This window comes from Tinamus guttatus, unplaced genomic scaffold (genome assembly GCF_059628265.1).
Source record: "Tinamus guttatus ecotype Peru unplaced genomic scaffold, ASM5962826v1 Tinamus_guttatus_pri_ptg000079l, whole genome shotgun sequence".
NCBI lineage: Eukaryota > Metazoa > Chordata > Aves > Tinamiformes > Tinamidae > Tinamus > Tinamus guttatus.
The window spans coordinates 2,126,250-2,142,503 of NW_028288613.1; the positions used below are offsets into that span (position 1 = coordinate 2,126,250).

The 16,254-nt window shown below is 42.2% G+C and overlaps 1 protein-coding gene across 1 annotated transcript in view; it reads right to left on the reverse strand.

Annotated features, from left to right (window-relative positions):
- The window catches only part of DOCK1 (dedicator of cytokinesis 1), a 204,196-nt gene that overhangs the window by 144,087 nt on the left and 43,855 nt on the right, over nt 1-16,254 (reverse strand). The window contains exons 19-23 of the mRNA XM_088520060.1: nt 14,781-14,878; nt 11,399-11,488; nt 10,868-10,968; nt 9,508-9,642; nt 5,769-5,877 (exon numbers count right to left, since the gene is read on the reverse strand). Of these exons, the coding sequence (XP_088376186.1) occupies nt 5,769-5,877; nt 9,508-9,642; nt 10,868-10,968; nt 11,399-11,488; nt 14,781-14,878 (533 nt within the window). The remainder of the gene's footprint in view (nt 1-5,768; nt 5,878-9,507; nt 9,643-10,867; nt 10,969-11,398; nt 11,489-14,780; nt 14,879-16,254) is intronic.

The following is a 16,254-nucleotide window of genomic DNA, read 5'->3' on the forward strand; positions in this document are numbered from 1 at the left end:
AAACACGCAATGGCACTAACACGGGCTATGGTCACAGCAGGGTAGCACAGGTGGGCTCCGGAATGCCAAGAGTGACCCCGTGTCTCTGCAGGGGAAAGGCCCAGCTTTGGAAATTACTCATCACTAACGAGTAATAGTAGCTTCTACGAAATCCCTGCTCCAACCCAAGCTTTTATTCTGTTAAAGCCTGCAGCTCAACCAGCTCGTTATTAGCAGCAGCACAATGACAAGGCTGGCTCCCGTCTCTGTAGCACAAAACTCTCAAGGTTTTCCTGTTTCACACAATAATTGCATTTTTTCCCTTAAACTGTGACAACCACCTCACTACCTAGGGCAGCCTTCCCTTGAGAGCTTCAGATCTGAAGATGCAAAGGGAGAGGAAAGACAATAACAACCACTGAAACACTTACACCTGCATAGAGATGTGGCACAGAGAAACAAGAGGCCTCTTTACTTTTTCATTTTCAAAAAACCAAAAACCCTGAAAACCCAAACACTATCTGGAAGAGCAACCCTAGAGAAAAGCTCCCAAGTTTCTCATTCCCAAATGAGAGCCAGCAGCATTCCCAAATGAACTTTGGGACACTCAGTACTTGCCTCCCTTGCTCGTGGCTAATGCCTCTCTTCAGGAAACGTGAGCTCCTACACCCAAAAATTCAGAATTCACACGAGGGCTCAGGAAGCTCAAGGGAAGATGAGGCACTACCGTGTTGTAGGTGTCAGAGGCTGCTAATCAATCCCAGTCTCTCCTCTCCTCTTGTAACAGATTTTTCTCTATCTATCTCTAGCACAAGCTTCTTCCCCAAACCTTCCCTTTGTTCATACCAAAAAGAAAGAGCAAAACGACAATAAAAACTTCTTTACAGTAGCAGTTAAAAATGGCAATACCAACTGCAGGGTGTAGTAAAAGTGTTTTGAACAAATTCCGAATAGCTTGCTACCTGATTTCCCTAGCATTTAAATTCAACTATTTGTACTACATAAAACCAAAAGCATCCTGCTTAAAAATATAATTCCCAAATATCATTCACTTGAAATTGCACATTAGCCTTAGAAATGAGACGAAAAGTCTTTGCCAAATATAAAGTATTCTTACGAGCTCTTGTATGGGGAAGCAGTAAATTTGCTTTAGCTGGCTCAGCCTGTCCATGATTTTACTGGTTAATTTTCATCTTTGATGTCACCGCACACGACACAGACACCTTCCACACGACTGTCACCGCTGGAGGAGATGGCGCCGCTTCAGATGCGACCAGAGCCCACGGGCAGCCGGACAGGCCGATCCCGGGAATGCCGGGACGGCTCTGGGAGTTGTCCCAGGCTGCCCGGGCCCTAGTTGCAAATCGCAGCTGAAGCTTCAGAGCGGATAAAGCCTGGGTACGAGCGACACAGCGCTGCCCATTTCAGGGGATCATTGTATTGAGCACGAGGGCATCAGGCTTCCCCACATCAATTCTCCAAAATGTTGGATATCTCCACCCAGGGCTGCACGTTGGTATTTATTTTAAATGGGGGTTATGACTATTTAGCTGCTGGAAAATCCCTGCAAGACCATTTACTGCGCCCGGTTTACGTGGGGGCTTCTGGTTGTTGAGGTTTTTGTTTGGTTGATCACACAAGCTGTACACAAGCAGCTTGCAATGCGTTTCAGGATCCTGATTTCATTGCTTTTCAGTGGCTTAAGCAGTTAATGCTTATTGTCAGAAGAGAATAAAATAGGATATGAATTTGGAGGAATATGCATTATGGCTCTAAGAATGACAAGGATTGCAAGAGTCCATGAAAGTCTACAAAAGGCTGCAGCTGCCTCCACTGCCCTCCTTGCAGAGAGATGCAGGAATAAATTACTAGGAAACATTTGCATTTTTATCTAAACTTGAACCCTCGTACTAAGCTTCAGCTGAGCTCAGGCTTAAGCAGTAAAAGGTTTGGGAAATCATTATGGTGCACCAATTAGCAGAATATAGGAATAAGGAAAAAAATCAGGAAGCTGATTACACTTGTAGCCATTAAAAATAGGCATATGCACCAAATGCTATGCAGCAGATAAGTAAAGAAACACTTCCTTACCAGAAGATACTTGAAAACCAGTTTAATCTTTTGATATATCGAGCTCCAAAGGCAACCCCGCTATCACGGTGCGGGTTAGAGACAGACCTGGAAGATCGGCCAGCTCAAATCAGGGTTTTAATGCCCCTCGCTGGGCTGGAGGAGCACGAACCCCCCTGCACCACCACGGCGTGAAAGCAGCCTCCAAACTCCTGCACAGAGGGGCCAGCACCAACCCAGGCAGCCCTCTTCAGTAAGAGGCAACAAAACTGAGCTGCTTTGAGCACTTCAGTGGATAATATGCCAACTTCTCCAAATCAAGGCTACAGTGCTGGCTTTGGCGGCTTTTGTATGAAAATTTCATTCTTCCAAAGCTTTATGTTTACATAGCAACATATTTAAACGGCCTTTAACAGCTATAAATGCTAACAAATCTTCGTGCGAGTTTAGATGTGAAAATGTTTTTATCTATTTATTGTAAGAATATGTAGCTGCGGTATTACGACTCAATCATAAATTGAGTTTCTAATATTTTTAACGGGTTATTATTTTGCAGTGCCAAGAGCTCACAAAATGAAACAGATCTTGACACTCTGGAGAAAAGAAAATAGTTTTCTCTGTGCCTATGCCAGGCAACAACCACAAGCCAATATATGAAGCACTCTGTGATCAGCCCTTGGGGCAAGTGACAACTGGGCAAGCAGGGAGCAGGGGAGGTCGGCCCAGGGGGTGACTCTGGGGGACCCCTAAAGAATAACACTTTTCTTGCCTATAGGAAATACTCTTGACCTCCAGCATCCTCACAGGAGGCAGCAGAAACCACATGTCCACATCAACCTGATACATAAATTTTCCCATATAAGGAAGTTTAAAATATCATAGACTTAAGGGGAAAATAATTCAGTATCTCTTTGTTATAGCCTTATATCCTTGTACATTAATTTAGCTTTCTTTATTTATACACACTCAAACTATATGGGGCCAGGGGAAGGAGGAGCAGCTTAAATGAAAAATATTACATTTCCATGAGGACAGAAGTATTTAAATAGATAAAAAGTAATTTTTGCAAAGAACATAAGGATTAATCACTCCGTTTCCCGAGCACAAGGTCAGTTTAAATGCCTGTTCTCTTAACAAACGGGCTGAGACTGCAGTGGTCATTCTGCTTCATGCTGATAAAATATCAGGACAGATTATAAAGTTTGCAGAAAGAGCTATATTCCAGTTTATGAATTAAGCACCCCAATCCCAAGGTGTAAAGAACCTTAGTTTTCTGTGTAGGTCTTTTTAACTTCTTATCTCTCCAGACACACTTACTTTCTCCACACCTTTCAGCATCCCCCAAAACATGCCAAAGAAAAAAATAAAAGAAATCCAGGCACAGGAACCAGAGCTACTGCAGCGAGATCTGCAGATGGGCACTGCACAATGTACCTAGCAACCTAACTGCTTATCTGCAGGAGTTCTCTAAAATAACCCAACAGTGAACCCAGCAGCACAAGGATTTTCTGCGTCAGACTAATGGTTCCTGCAGGTCACAGATCCACCTCCAGCAGCAGCCACGGGAGCTGCTATTTGGAGCAAAACCGGCTGCTTGTGGCCCAGACCCCCCTGGCAGCCCCAACGTCCCTCAGGGAACACGTGGCTTTTAGGACATCCACAAACCTGTGGCCTTCAAACCCGCTCAGTGGTTTGGAGCCTGCTCATCTCGTCCCTGTCCGTAGCCTCCTGACACACTTCCTGCCCGTCTTCCAGGGTGCTGCCCCACTCCTGGATCATGACTCTGCAGATCTGTAAATACTCCCAGGACACAGACACCACAGCTGTATCCACAGCTGAGCAAGACGGTCCTTTACAGAGCCATCTCAGTCTTCCTCGTGCTTATCAATCTACTCAATACTTACACTCTTTAGAATAGGCTCCCACCATACAGTCCTAGTTACTGAAAGAGTCATAGTGCTCAGGGGATATTTGAGCTTAACAAAAGCAATCTCACAGTAACTAGATCCCAACAAAGCTAAAAGCAATGACTAAGGAATGAAAGGTGGTTGAAAGAGTGTCCACCAAGAGTTTCCAGACAAATTCAGAGGTCTACATCACCTAGTTACTACTACCACCATCTAACAACTACTAGTAGTTAATAATGTATAGTAGATGCGTTCTACCCAAGTTTACAAGGATTCAAACATAAAACAATATGCAGAACAGGACAGATACTGCAATCTGCCTTTGTTACAGAGTCTTTTTATCTGCATCTCAGTGGAATTCAACAAAACCTATTTGTTGGATATTTGATGTAATGTTTTCTTCAAGGCATAAGTCTATCGAAAAAGAAAAAAAAAAAAAAATCAGCTGCATCTACCTTCCCAAAGTAGGCATCAAAAGCGGGCCTGAGGAAAATAAAGCTTGCATCCAATCCTCATGATCTGAAAATGTTCTATTTGTAAAACCTTGGATATCATATCCAAAGCCACTGACACTGCAGCTTACTGATTTCCATTCAGTATAGTGGTTTGCCAGTGGGATGAAAACAGCTTTCTTGAAATATGTAATATTCCTATTCTGTTATCAGATTTTAGAGCCTCGGTTCTGCCTTTCAGACCAAAATATTCCAACTCAATAGTTTATCCCTACTACCTATTTTTGCTGAGAGCTCAGCAGGGTATTACTAGCTTAAGAGCTGCATGTGTTCAGTTACAAAGGATCTCTCTCCGACTCCGGTACTTTCTGCTGTGTTCTTTCCAGCTTCCTCCAACAGGAAGGTCTTGCACAACACACCACTTAGTCCCAGTCTTTCTGGTCTTTCCGTGCCTCCCAACTGCTACAGATAATTCCTCCAAGGCAGAACCATCACAAAGATGCACAACTGTAGTGTCCTCCTACTCCCGACTTCACACCCAGGTTTTAGCCCCTTTCTGATCGTCCTGTTTCAGCTGATTCAGCACAGAGGACTCAAGAGCTAGGTCCTTCAATAACGTCTATTAAAACCACAGTGACCAAAGAGCTGTTTGCTACAGTCTGGCAGCCAACTGGTAAATTGATTTAGCAGCTGAACATGACACCGGAATCGACACATTTGCTGCTGCATTGGCCTGAGACTAGACCAACTCTAGCACATCTATAATTCAATGGCTCTGCTTTGCAATAGTAACACCCATGTTCATCCAAGGCCAGCTGCAACCTTCCCAATTCTGTGACCCAGCTAATTCGGCCAAAAGTGGGCATCATATTAAAGGGAAAGCAGAAGAAAGAAGCTGTCAGTGTGAATCCCTCCTAGTCTTCCACAAGACACAAACATGAGGGGCTAAGGCACCATATCAGAGGCACTGCACAGCCTAGGACAAGTATAAGTGCCTAAGTCTATGATGAACCACACTGTCATGAGCATGTGAAAGGTAATGTCTTAGAAGGAGGTTATACTTAAAGAAGCTAAACAAGCTAAAGTTTATTTGATCCCTACCTAAACGCTGTGTTCACAAACAAGCAAGGCACCTGCAGCGGTATAAGCAAGTTTCCTTCCCGAGCACATTCTTTATACAGTCAGCTTTTACCAGAAGTCATAAGTATTGACCATATTTGAAGTAAAAATGTGCTCTTGGGCCCAAGTACCAGCACATGCTTCATCTGCTACTTCATTATGGTTTTCCAGCGTGACAAAGATGAAATGTTTTAATCACGGATGCAGAGAGAAAGCCAGGAGGGAGCTCTGGAGAACGTACCTTCACTATGACAGTTTGGTCAGAGACGCTGCTCATCATCTCATTGATGGACTTGAACAACTGCAGCAAGGACTCCCTGAAATCGGCCTCTCCTTTATTTTCATAAAGTCTGCAAAATAATGACATATGTCATAAGCACAAGCCAGCTAAAAATGGCAGCACAAAGTCTGTTGTTCAAGTGACAGATAAAAATTCTTTGTATTTATTACTTTAACAAAAAGAAACCCCATAATTTCTACAAGTTTCTTCAATGAACCGGGATTTCAAAGCAAGGTAAGGAATGGAGAGAGACTGACACAGGTTTGGCCAGCAGGAAGAGGGAGTTTGTCCTTTAAAGCTTTCCATGCAAAACACCCTGTTCAGCACTGCCCATCAGAGGCCTTCGAGACGCTCCCAGCCCCAGCGGTGCCCGCGCCAGAGCCGCGACGGGCTCAAGAGCTGGCGGCTGCCCAGGAGGAGCGAGGCCAGAGAGCGGCAGACACACACGCTGCCAGCAATGGTTGAAACCCCGCTGTGACAGGGCAGGGGACCTTGCCAAACACCACGAAGGGAAATGAGGAGTGCATCAGCTGGTTTTCCTTCCTTTTCCCACCTCTGCTTCCCCAAGACCTGACACCCACCGGCTCTGCATCCCAGCTCCAGGTGCGACGCTCCCGGAGTGAGCAGAGCTGCCCTGCGGCTCCCGAGGAACCGGCAGCCAAGCGAGGACATTCGGCCTGCCAGCTCCACAGGACATGTGGATACTTACCTTCTGAAGCTCCTCTTAGCATTTCCAAAGTGGAAACTGGAGTAAGTTTAACACGCTCAGATGTAGGGAGAAGGAGGTAGAAGGAGATGATTCACCACAGATGGAAGGGGAAGGAAGACCAGCACTGGGCCTTAGAAGTAATTGCCTTAGCTTACTTTTCTCTCCTCTCATTGATGATGTGCATGACTCACCTGTCTAAGGACTGACACAAATATACTTCTTACTGATTCTACAATTTTACTGATTTCTGCAAAATGGAATGAAGCTACATAGACGGACTATGGCTTCAAAAGAAGGAAAGTCAGGAAAAACTAGGCATCCAGGTCAAGTGTACCCAAGGGGAACCTCTCCCGGCCTCATTCCATGCTCCCTGTCTGGGTTGGAGGGTCTCCAAGGCCCATGCAGCGACACTTCCACTGCCCGGACCCTCCTCTCACATCAGCCCAGCTCTCCCCCGAGCACATCCAAGCTGCCCCGTCACCGCCGGCCCCAGGACCAAGAGCCACAAAGCAGCTCCCAAGGCGACAGCTCCACTCTCCTTGTCCACCTCTCTCCTTTCCAATGGGGTTTCAGAGGATGAACTGGAAGAGACACTTGAACATGGCACAGAGCATTGCTTTTCCACCTCAAATACCTAGGTATTTTATATGTACATTCTTCCTATATCTTCATATCTGAAAACAATCAATATTTTCAGCTCATGACGGACCACCTGCTCTTGCAACAGGAAAGGGACATCTCCTTTCAAGGGAATCACAGAGATCAGAATGTTCTTGCTGCTTTACACTTATCATTTTTAGTGCTGTCTCCATAACCCTGTTGGGAGCCACAGATATTTTAAAAAGCTACTTAACTAGTACACAGAGGAAATAAAGCCACAGAGAAATTATTAAATTGTGTTAGTCTGTTGTGCAAATTTCTCTTCCCCATTTAGGCTAGGAGTGGGGGCTATGCAGCACAAATTATTTGTTAACTCCCAATTTCAATAGGAGATTTCAGTGATCCTCTGAACAGATTAGAAGTGAAACCAATACCAATAAAAGGAGTAACTAAACTTGGCAGCCCAATAAATCAAGCTTCAGACAGACAAAAAGCTTTGGTTTCAAAAAAAATTGTAATAAAAATAAACAAGTTGGCAACAGATGTGTTTCTACTGCTAGTTACTTAGCATTCATTTATTCAGTATACCTGGTAATGAACAAAAACCCCAACTATGGTAAAACCAGGATTACACCAGATAGACAGTTTTTGCTGCCACCTTCAAAAATTTAAGGCAGAAAAGCAGCAACCCAAGCACAGTAAAAGCAACATAAAAGCAACCACTGGAATAATTTAAATCAAGTAACTGAAAGGTATTCACAAAGTTCACTTAGAGTCGTCTGCCTTCATAAACTGAACACCCCCAAGTCCCAGCTTAACTGGATGAACTGGAGCTTCCACAGAGTCGCCCGGGACGGCAGCTTCCCTAGCGCTGCCTTCCCAAGCGCCGCACACATCCAGCCCTGCACTACGGCACTCTGAGCCCAAAATATGGAATCACTCTTAAGCTTCATGAGAGATCGTGTGTTCACACGTTTCTGCAAAAGGCTAACAACGAGAATATTTCTGAACACTGCTCCACTTTACATTATAATCATCTCAAACCATCACAGCCCATAGGCAGGATTGAAGTCTTAGAGCAGAACAAATTGTGGTGTCAGTCAACAGGCAGCAGCTTCTCCGATTAAAGCAAGTCACTGAGAATTGCCTTCTAATGCTCAAGCACTCTGAATTAGTGCTTAGCATGAGGAAATCCAATGGCCAATATTAAAGGGTCATTTTGTCTGTAAATCTCATCTACTGCAAGAGATAATTATTTTTTTCTCTTTTAAAGTGATTTGCAGGACCAGCAATAATATAAGTGACATTCAGTATTTCACGAATCTCACTGCAAGAATATTACAGAAATAAATTACTTTCTCTAATTTAGAGAAGGATGGTGAAGTTGGTGACTTCAGAGCTCTACATAAATCCCTTGTAATAAGTTTGTTACCGTCTGTAAAAGGACTGAATCCAAATTAAGACAAATTCACACTGAACCTGCTGATAACTTTTTTCATATTTTGTACTGAAAATAGAGTACCGACTTCCAAATTAACTTAGAATAATTACTTATACTTGACTTTATGGATAGACGCTCACTTCAGACAACAGCAAATGAGTCAACTGCACAGTTCAGTATGCAGCAAATTGAGTGTGAAGTAAAAAACAACCCACCCAAAGTCCCTCTGCTCCCCCTCCCCAGGGCCTCTGCCACACTGACAGACATAAAAAGCACTTTCAGAAAAACTCACATGCTTTCCTCATTAAAAATAATAAACAACATCCTTCAGGACAGAATTTCTGCAGGCCTCCCCTCCAAAACCAAGGACAAACGTTGTCTATTGTCCCTGAGAAACAGCATCCAACCTCCGGCGGTGCCTTTTTCCTATACGGCTCGGTTCAAGATTAAGGGAGTCTGGCTCTCTCAGGGAATATTTGTCTCCTGAAGTAAACACTAGCTCATTAAGATGTCACTAAAACAGTAAAACAGGGAACAGTGTCTTCTATTTCCTAGGTGACTCTATAGATCATTCCACAGTGAAATACGGAACAGGAGTTTAGCTTTCACGAGCTTAGAATGAGCATTACCTAAAATTGACAGGTTTTACATGAAATTACCATTCCAAAATTTATTTCCTCCTTTTTTTTTGGGGGGGGGGGGGGGGGGGGGGTTCACACCCAAACACACACAGGTTCTCACTTTGTCCTTGTTATCAGAGCAGTAGGTATCTTTACATACCAACCTCCTGAAGGGAATGAATGCCATGGTCAGGAAGCTATGGGCTATATCCACACAAACAGCCTGAACACACTGTACATTCCCTCCTTACATTCGTGATGTGCATAAACTGGCTTGGAAAACCCAGGCTGAAATAATATCCCAAACTGTTCAGCAGTCACCATACTTACTGGTTGAACAGTATCCTGGACCGTACTATGAACTTGAAGATGTACTCCAAAGCTTTCATGGCTTTAAACAGCTGGTCGGTGATACCCCACTTCTCGGCATTATCCACATATGCCTTTAAAACTTTAGTCAGTTTTCTGTTTAAAAGAAAAAATGCAAGCTGTAAGCACTCTAACAAAGAAGAATTCGGCTGTGATGGTTTCAAAGAAGAGTTACATGCCTAAGTAATACCCATCAAGTGACAAATTATGCAGCTAAGGAGTACTTATTACATTTTTGCTTTTGCTTATGAGGAGTTGCAAACTGGGAGAGTCATTGGGACCCTGTTCTTAAAAAATGAAAAAGCCAAAGCAAACGAAAACACTATCACGTCCTCCAATTCAAAGGCAATACAGCAATTCTTGATAAGATTATTTTATATTGGATATTTAGGGGTGCTTGGGTTAAAGGGCTATTATAGAGATGCAGCAATTAATAATAACAAATCAAAAAAAGTATTAAAAATAAAATAGTTAGGTAAACACTTCGCTAGAATTATAATATGGGAGTTTCATTTTCCAACAAGGCCTGCCTTTTGCATAGCTTTCCCAGGGATTTGGGGATAGAAGCTGTGAGGTTTATTTTTCAAAACATATAGGAGAGTAGTGGGAAATTCTCTTATTCTGTATTTTAAGGATTATGATTTTGGTACTGATGCCCTTCTAAAGACAATACCACTTCAAATAACTCACTTCCAGCAAGGATAAAACAGCTGTTGTAATGTAACTATGACAACTTCTGTTTATAGTCATTTTAACTACAACCTGTGTTCCAATATACACATTAGAAGCATTAAGTACAACATTATCTACTTCTAACTAGAAATAAAGCTCAGTAGACAAGTGTTTGGATAAACATGCATTTATCTTAATAGAAATAAAAAAGCTACAAATTTCTGTATATAGTCTAGAGAAAACTTCTCTTTAAAAAAAACAAATTTGTTCTGAGTAAACAAATAAATAAATTAGGTAGAAGAGGCAGATGTGGCTCCCCCACCAAATTACTCATGGGTAATTCTCAAGCATGATTGCTAATTTTTATTTCAATATACTTTTATAGGAAAAAATATTCATAAATATTCATAAGCCAAATCATCACTTTCTTTAAAACAACAAAAACAGGAATTTAACCTTGGTGTCAATGGAAAGCTTCATTATTTCAGAAGAGAAAGGAACACTGTACTTAAACTTCCTCCAGTAGCTTCCTGCCTCTAAGATACATGGACAAATTCCTACTTAAGCTACAGAACTAAGTGAGTATTAGGGGAGGGGGCAGAGAACCACATTAGACTCCTATCAGGGAAGGGAAAAAAAAGAGATTTACGTGTAGGCTAATGTAGCACTGAAATGCTTCTTAATGTAGGTTTCCAGAACAGGGTTAAAATGTTGAAATTTTCTGTCAGCAATCAGTCCAATGATAAATACCTGAAAAATAAGCATAATTGTTACATTAGCCTCAAAAATTTCTTTAACTCTCTACATGCAGCAGTCACTTTCAGATAATCATTAAAAGCAGGTGGAGACTTTGGGTTTTAGTTATTCTCCCAATATTTTTATATTCTCCTTTTTATGAAAATTTTCTGTTCTTAATAGGAAACACTTGTCTTGACATGTACATATAGTTCTAGAAATGCCCCACACTCAGCTCTTTATCCCCTAAACCATATGAACTTCATTGTTTCCATCCTCATGGAGAGGACAACACAAGTCCAACTGAAGTGCCCAATGTATTAACTACCTTCCATGCACTAAGCTAAATTAATAAAGCAGATCTTATTAGATATGAACACCATACTGATTCATCAAGACATTGTAGTATCTATAGACTAGTCTGTCCACAACAAAACAAACTTACCAGAGCATCAAACACTAAGGTGTCAAATGTCTCACTCTCCGAGTTCTCCATCATTATGTTAAAAAGTGCATCCAGTGTGTCTTGGAGGAACTACAAATAAATACTCAAGTCATCATATTTTGGAGGAAAAAAAGAAATTCAAATTTCACATAGACCTAGAGAGGTTTGCTTTCACTTACACTCTACACACTACAAATACTTTAAAAGTTAGCTGGAAACAAATTACTTTTTAGTTGACTATCTATCCATCATTATATAAAACCAAAAAAGGAAGTTGGAAATCACACTTGGCACCTGAACAAAAGTTTAGTTTAGCAAATGAACAGAAATATTTCAAGATCCAGTATCAATGCACAGTTCACAGCACCATGCAAGTTTTGAGAACTGTTGTTCCAGAGCACAGAACAGACAAGCAACTCAGTCTCATGCCAAAAACAAAAAACCAAGTGATCCTCAGTAGCTGCCAGCCGAACAGCACCAGGCACAGAGCAGGCAGCGTGTCCTGACTGCGTGGGCTCAGATGCACAACTCCAAGTACCAGTCTCCATGCAGGCACGGGGACCTCCTGCCCCAGCCCCAAGCCCACGGCTCCAGCAGGGTCAAGGGAAGGCTCTTCTTCCCTAGCCAGTTGGCTGGGCACCCTGATCCACACGACATGGAGGCAAAGGCAGATTAGTGGCAGGGGACCCGACTCAAGCAGAGCCATAAAAGAAGTTTTGTGCATATAAATACAGTATTTCTTTGCAGGGACAACAGGTAGCACATGCATAGACTGGAGATGCTCATTAACATCATTGGGTTTACCAGCCAAGCACTGCATTTCTGGCCTTTTCTTCTGTCAAAGGGCAAAAACATGGATGAGGATACATCACTGCCACAGGGGCGTTTGCATGGCTTTGGGAGAAGGGCCTCAATGTGTTACAGTAAACTTACTAGTTTACTTACTCAAATGAAACTTTTTTTTTTTTTTTGTCTCGCAGACTAAACAAGGAAGGGCTGGGCAGGAATGTCTGAACAAGCATTAGGCAAATGCTTCCAAAGATTACAACCATAGGCAGAAAATTATATACATTGTGGGAGTTAGGGAACAAATAGCCTAAACTTCCACCTTCCTTCTTGAAAGGATTTTCTATACGCAGAGTCTGCTGGACCAAATGTGCTTCTGTGGACTGTTTACTGAATCCGGAGTTCAGTCTCATGAATTTCATGAATTCATTCAGCAGTTCACTAAACACTGCTGAATGTCAGACAGCCCTCAAAACAAGCGAATGTGGAGCCACAGGCCATGCTACTAACATCTGAAGATGGAAAACAGAGGCCAAAATGCTCGTAGCCAACTCATCACACCAATACCTCTCCTACAGAGTTGCAGTTATGTCACAGCTTCACCATCGAATTTGACATAAGAAGAGTGACAAACATCTTGCCATCCATTCATTTAATTAAAGGGCTTTTGGACACCTAGAATTTCCTTCTGAAGTACAAATCATTAATACTAATCATTAACTTGCCTAAGGAAAGAGTGAAGCACAGTTCTGAGCACTGACAAGAGAAATTTCTATCTTGTTTGAAGAGAAGAAACACTGGCGGTTCCGAAACTGGCCAGCAAAGTACATTTGAGAAGGGCAACAGCCCATGCCATGCCTGTGCCATGACTAAGTCTTTATATTTGGCCATCGTGCACAGATTTCTATCGACAGCATTCATATTACATGAAAAGCTGTAAGCACATTTGCCAGGACTTCATTAAACAACTAGAAAAATACTCCAAAACAGAGGAGACGGCAGTGACCTGTGCTCATTGTTTCTTGTTGTCAAGAGACACAGGCAAACCTCTCCCTGGCAGGGAGAGGCTAGTAGGACCAGCCAGACTATTAACCTACATCATCCAGCCTCATCGAGCATATGCACAAACATTAAAGTCCAAGCATCCATTCAAGGAGGAGAACATTTACAGGTTCCATATACTACTGAAATAACTGCAGCAAGTATCTTGTCTGATCTCTTCTTAGTCATACATGAAGTAGCTTTAAAGGAAATTTGAATGTTTTACTCAAATATGTACTTTTCATGATATACATACGAAGGATGAAGAGCTGAAAGAACAGAAAGGAACAGTTACAAAGTAGGTATTACTCATGTGTGAAGCAGGCTGTACAGAAACACTTTTTGAACATCACTAACAGATGGATAAAGTAAATAGTGGTCTTCTAAATAAAGAATTAATGAGAACAGTGAGAAGAGCAATATTAAATGTTCACTCTTCCACTGCAAGCATAAATTAACCTTTGCTGCAATTCCTACATAAAAGGATGAATAGGGAGAAGCAAGCCCAAGATTTCACGGGGTTTCTGCTACCCAGAGAGGAAGGCCTGGGAATGCAGAGAGCTGGAGAGCTCATCCTAACGCTGTTTAGTGAGGCCTTGTTTGTGCTGCATCCTGGTGACGTTTCCAATGTCACCGATACCCAACGACAGCCATCTGCCCTAACCTCTTTGATGGCCTTTGGAGACCAGTGGCAACTGCAAGCGGCAGCGCGGTGACAAGTCACAAGTGCTTGTCACAAGTGTCAGGGACGCGTTTTTAGCTATCGAAAGGTCCTCAGGAAAGCAGCACTAAATAGAACCTTCCTGAAAAACAAGCCATATCCAAGATGCTAATTTCACCTCCCTATTAATAAAGAATGGTGTCAGCGGTCTCAGATGTTTCAAGTTCCTTCAAGATGAGGCATTCATTACGCTTCTGTTAACCAAATTAAAATCCAAATCAAGTTGAAAAAACTACAGGCCCTTAAGGGTCATCTGTCCCCAGTACATTACATCTTTGGACACATTATTAGATTTGATTTAGCACAACACATTCAATAAAGTCTCAGCCTACTCTTTTCCACAAATAAGTCTCCCTTTATGTAGGTCACTACAGATACTCAGTGACCTTATGGCCTTAGCAAATGTAAATCATTTGGCTCAGCTAAGTCTTTCAGGAGATTTTAATACATACATACGTACACACACATATATATTGGTAGCACACATTAAGATGTACACACCTAAAAATGCATTTAACATTATGTAATAATTCTATGATGTTTTACCCTTACAAAAACTTTAGCATTGTGTTTTTATATACTAAAAAAATACTGAATTGCTAAAAAACACCCTACATTTTTAGAAATTTACACCATACATCTGTGTAACAGCACTCAATATCTGAAACTTTCTTTAAGCAGGGAGATGGAGATTAGCATAGTGAAGACAGAGATACCTGGTCATGGTTTCACATGTATGTGTGTGGGAAGCTTAGGGAGGAGAGAAGACTTTGATACTGTAATTTTGCTGAATTCTGTATCTCAAAGTTATTTTTAAAGGAGTTAATTTATTACCTTAACCACTTCGCCACCATCAACTTTCATCAACTGCTTCAGATTTTGCTGCAACAGATTTGTATTTGATCGCCATTTCAGGAGGCCCAAGAGATCCACTAGGAATAAGAAAAACAATCATAATGTGCAGGACAGTTACTTTCCCTCAAATACCATAACAACACTCGGGACAAACAACACCTTTATTTCCACAGCCAGCCATTTTGACTGCACAACAGCATATTTCTATTATACATCCTACACTGCAGAAACCAAGCACAATATTTCTATCATGAAAGAATTTTGCAAGCCTTCGGGAAAGCCAACTGCTTTTGGCAAGTCAGCATTAAACTCTAGACAAAGGAAATCTGACCCTTCAGTTTTAATTTTGTTGTACACAACAGCTGTGTTTAAAGATGCCAAAATGAACTTAGTCAGCCACCAACACAGCGGTATCCACAGGGCTGTGAATCCGAGCGATCCCGTTTCCAGCTTCTTTGCTCTCTCCAAATAAAATGGGAGCAAAGCAAGAGAAAACGCCAGGCAAACCATTGCAAGCCAGGCTAGTTCAGCGGGAAGCTGCCTGCTGAATAACTCATCGTGTCCAGATTCCTTGGGAGCTTCCAAGTGCTGCACAGCTAGGACACAAATCAGCTCAGATCATGAAACAAATCAACCGAGAATGGTCCTGCCCCCAGCTTGTAAATCCCGCGTCTAAGATCGTATCACTTCACCAGTCAATGAGAAATAAGGGAACAGAGAAAATAAGCCCCCTCTTTTAGCAGTTCTAGAAGAAAGAGAGCACCATTTTGCAGCGTCCTTCAAGGACAGCCTCCCATGTGCTAAACTCACTATTGTGTTTCATCTGAAAAGAAGCTAGGAAGTATTACCGACCACATCAGAACACCCACGCTTCACACCCACACAAGCACTACTGGAGATGCTACATGGATTGCAAAATGCCAAACCCCAAGCTCAGCTAAGCCAGCCTCATCAAAGCTCTCCTTTTGTGTGAGCAGTCCTCACCAAAAAGCTCAAGCAGAAACAGAGGTTTTAAAAACTGTCTTTAATTTAGCCATGAGATTACTAGGGCGCTTAACCACTCCTCCCACCCCCCAAAATAAGGTTAATTCTTATGTGAGCTCTGCCCAGGGTAACTCCTACCAGTAAGGAGAAATGCCTCCCTCAGCCCATCACCCTCAGGTGTTTTAAGCCAACATTCAAAGCAATCAAATGCTTACGAAGACCAGCAACTGCAGAGATGGATTCATTCTGATACAGAGAGTCAGCGCAGCTGCTGTATGTTTCCCCAGAATCTTTGGTTTAACAGAAGAAATACAGTTATTTTCCATGCGAAAGCATTGCAGTTCTCCACTGGATAATTCCTAATGATCACCCATTTGAGGACTCTGAGTAATCCCCAAATCAAAACAAGCCGCCTTCCTCAGTTTTGTATCCTATTTGGATCAAGGTAATTTGCAATTGTACATGGTAC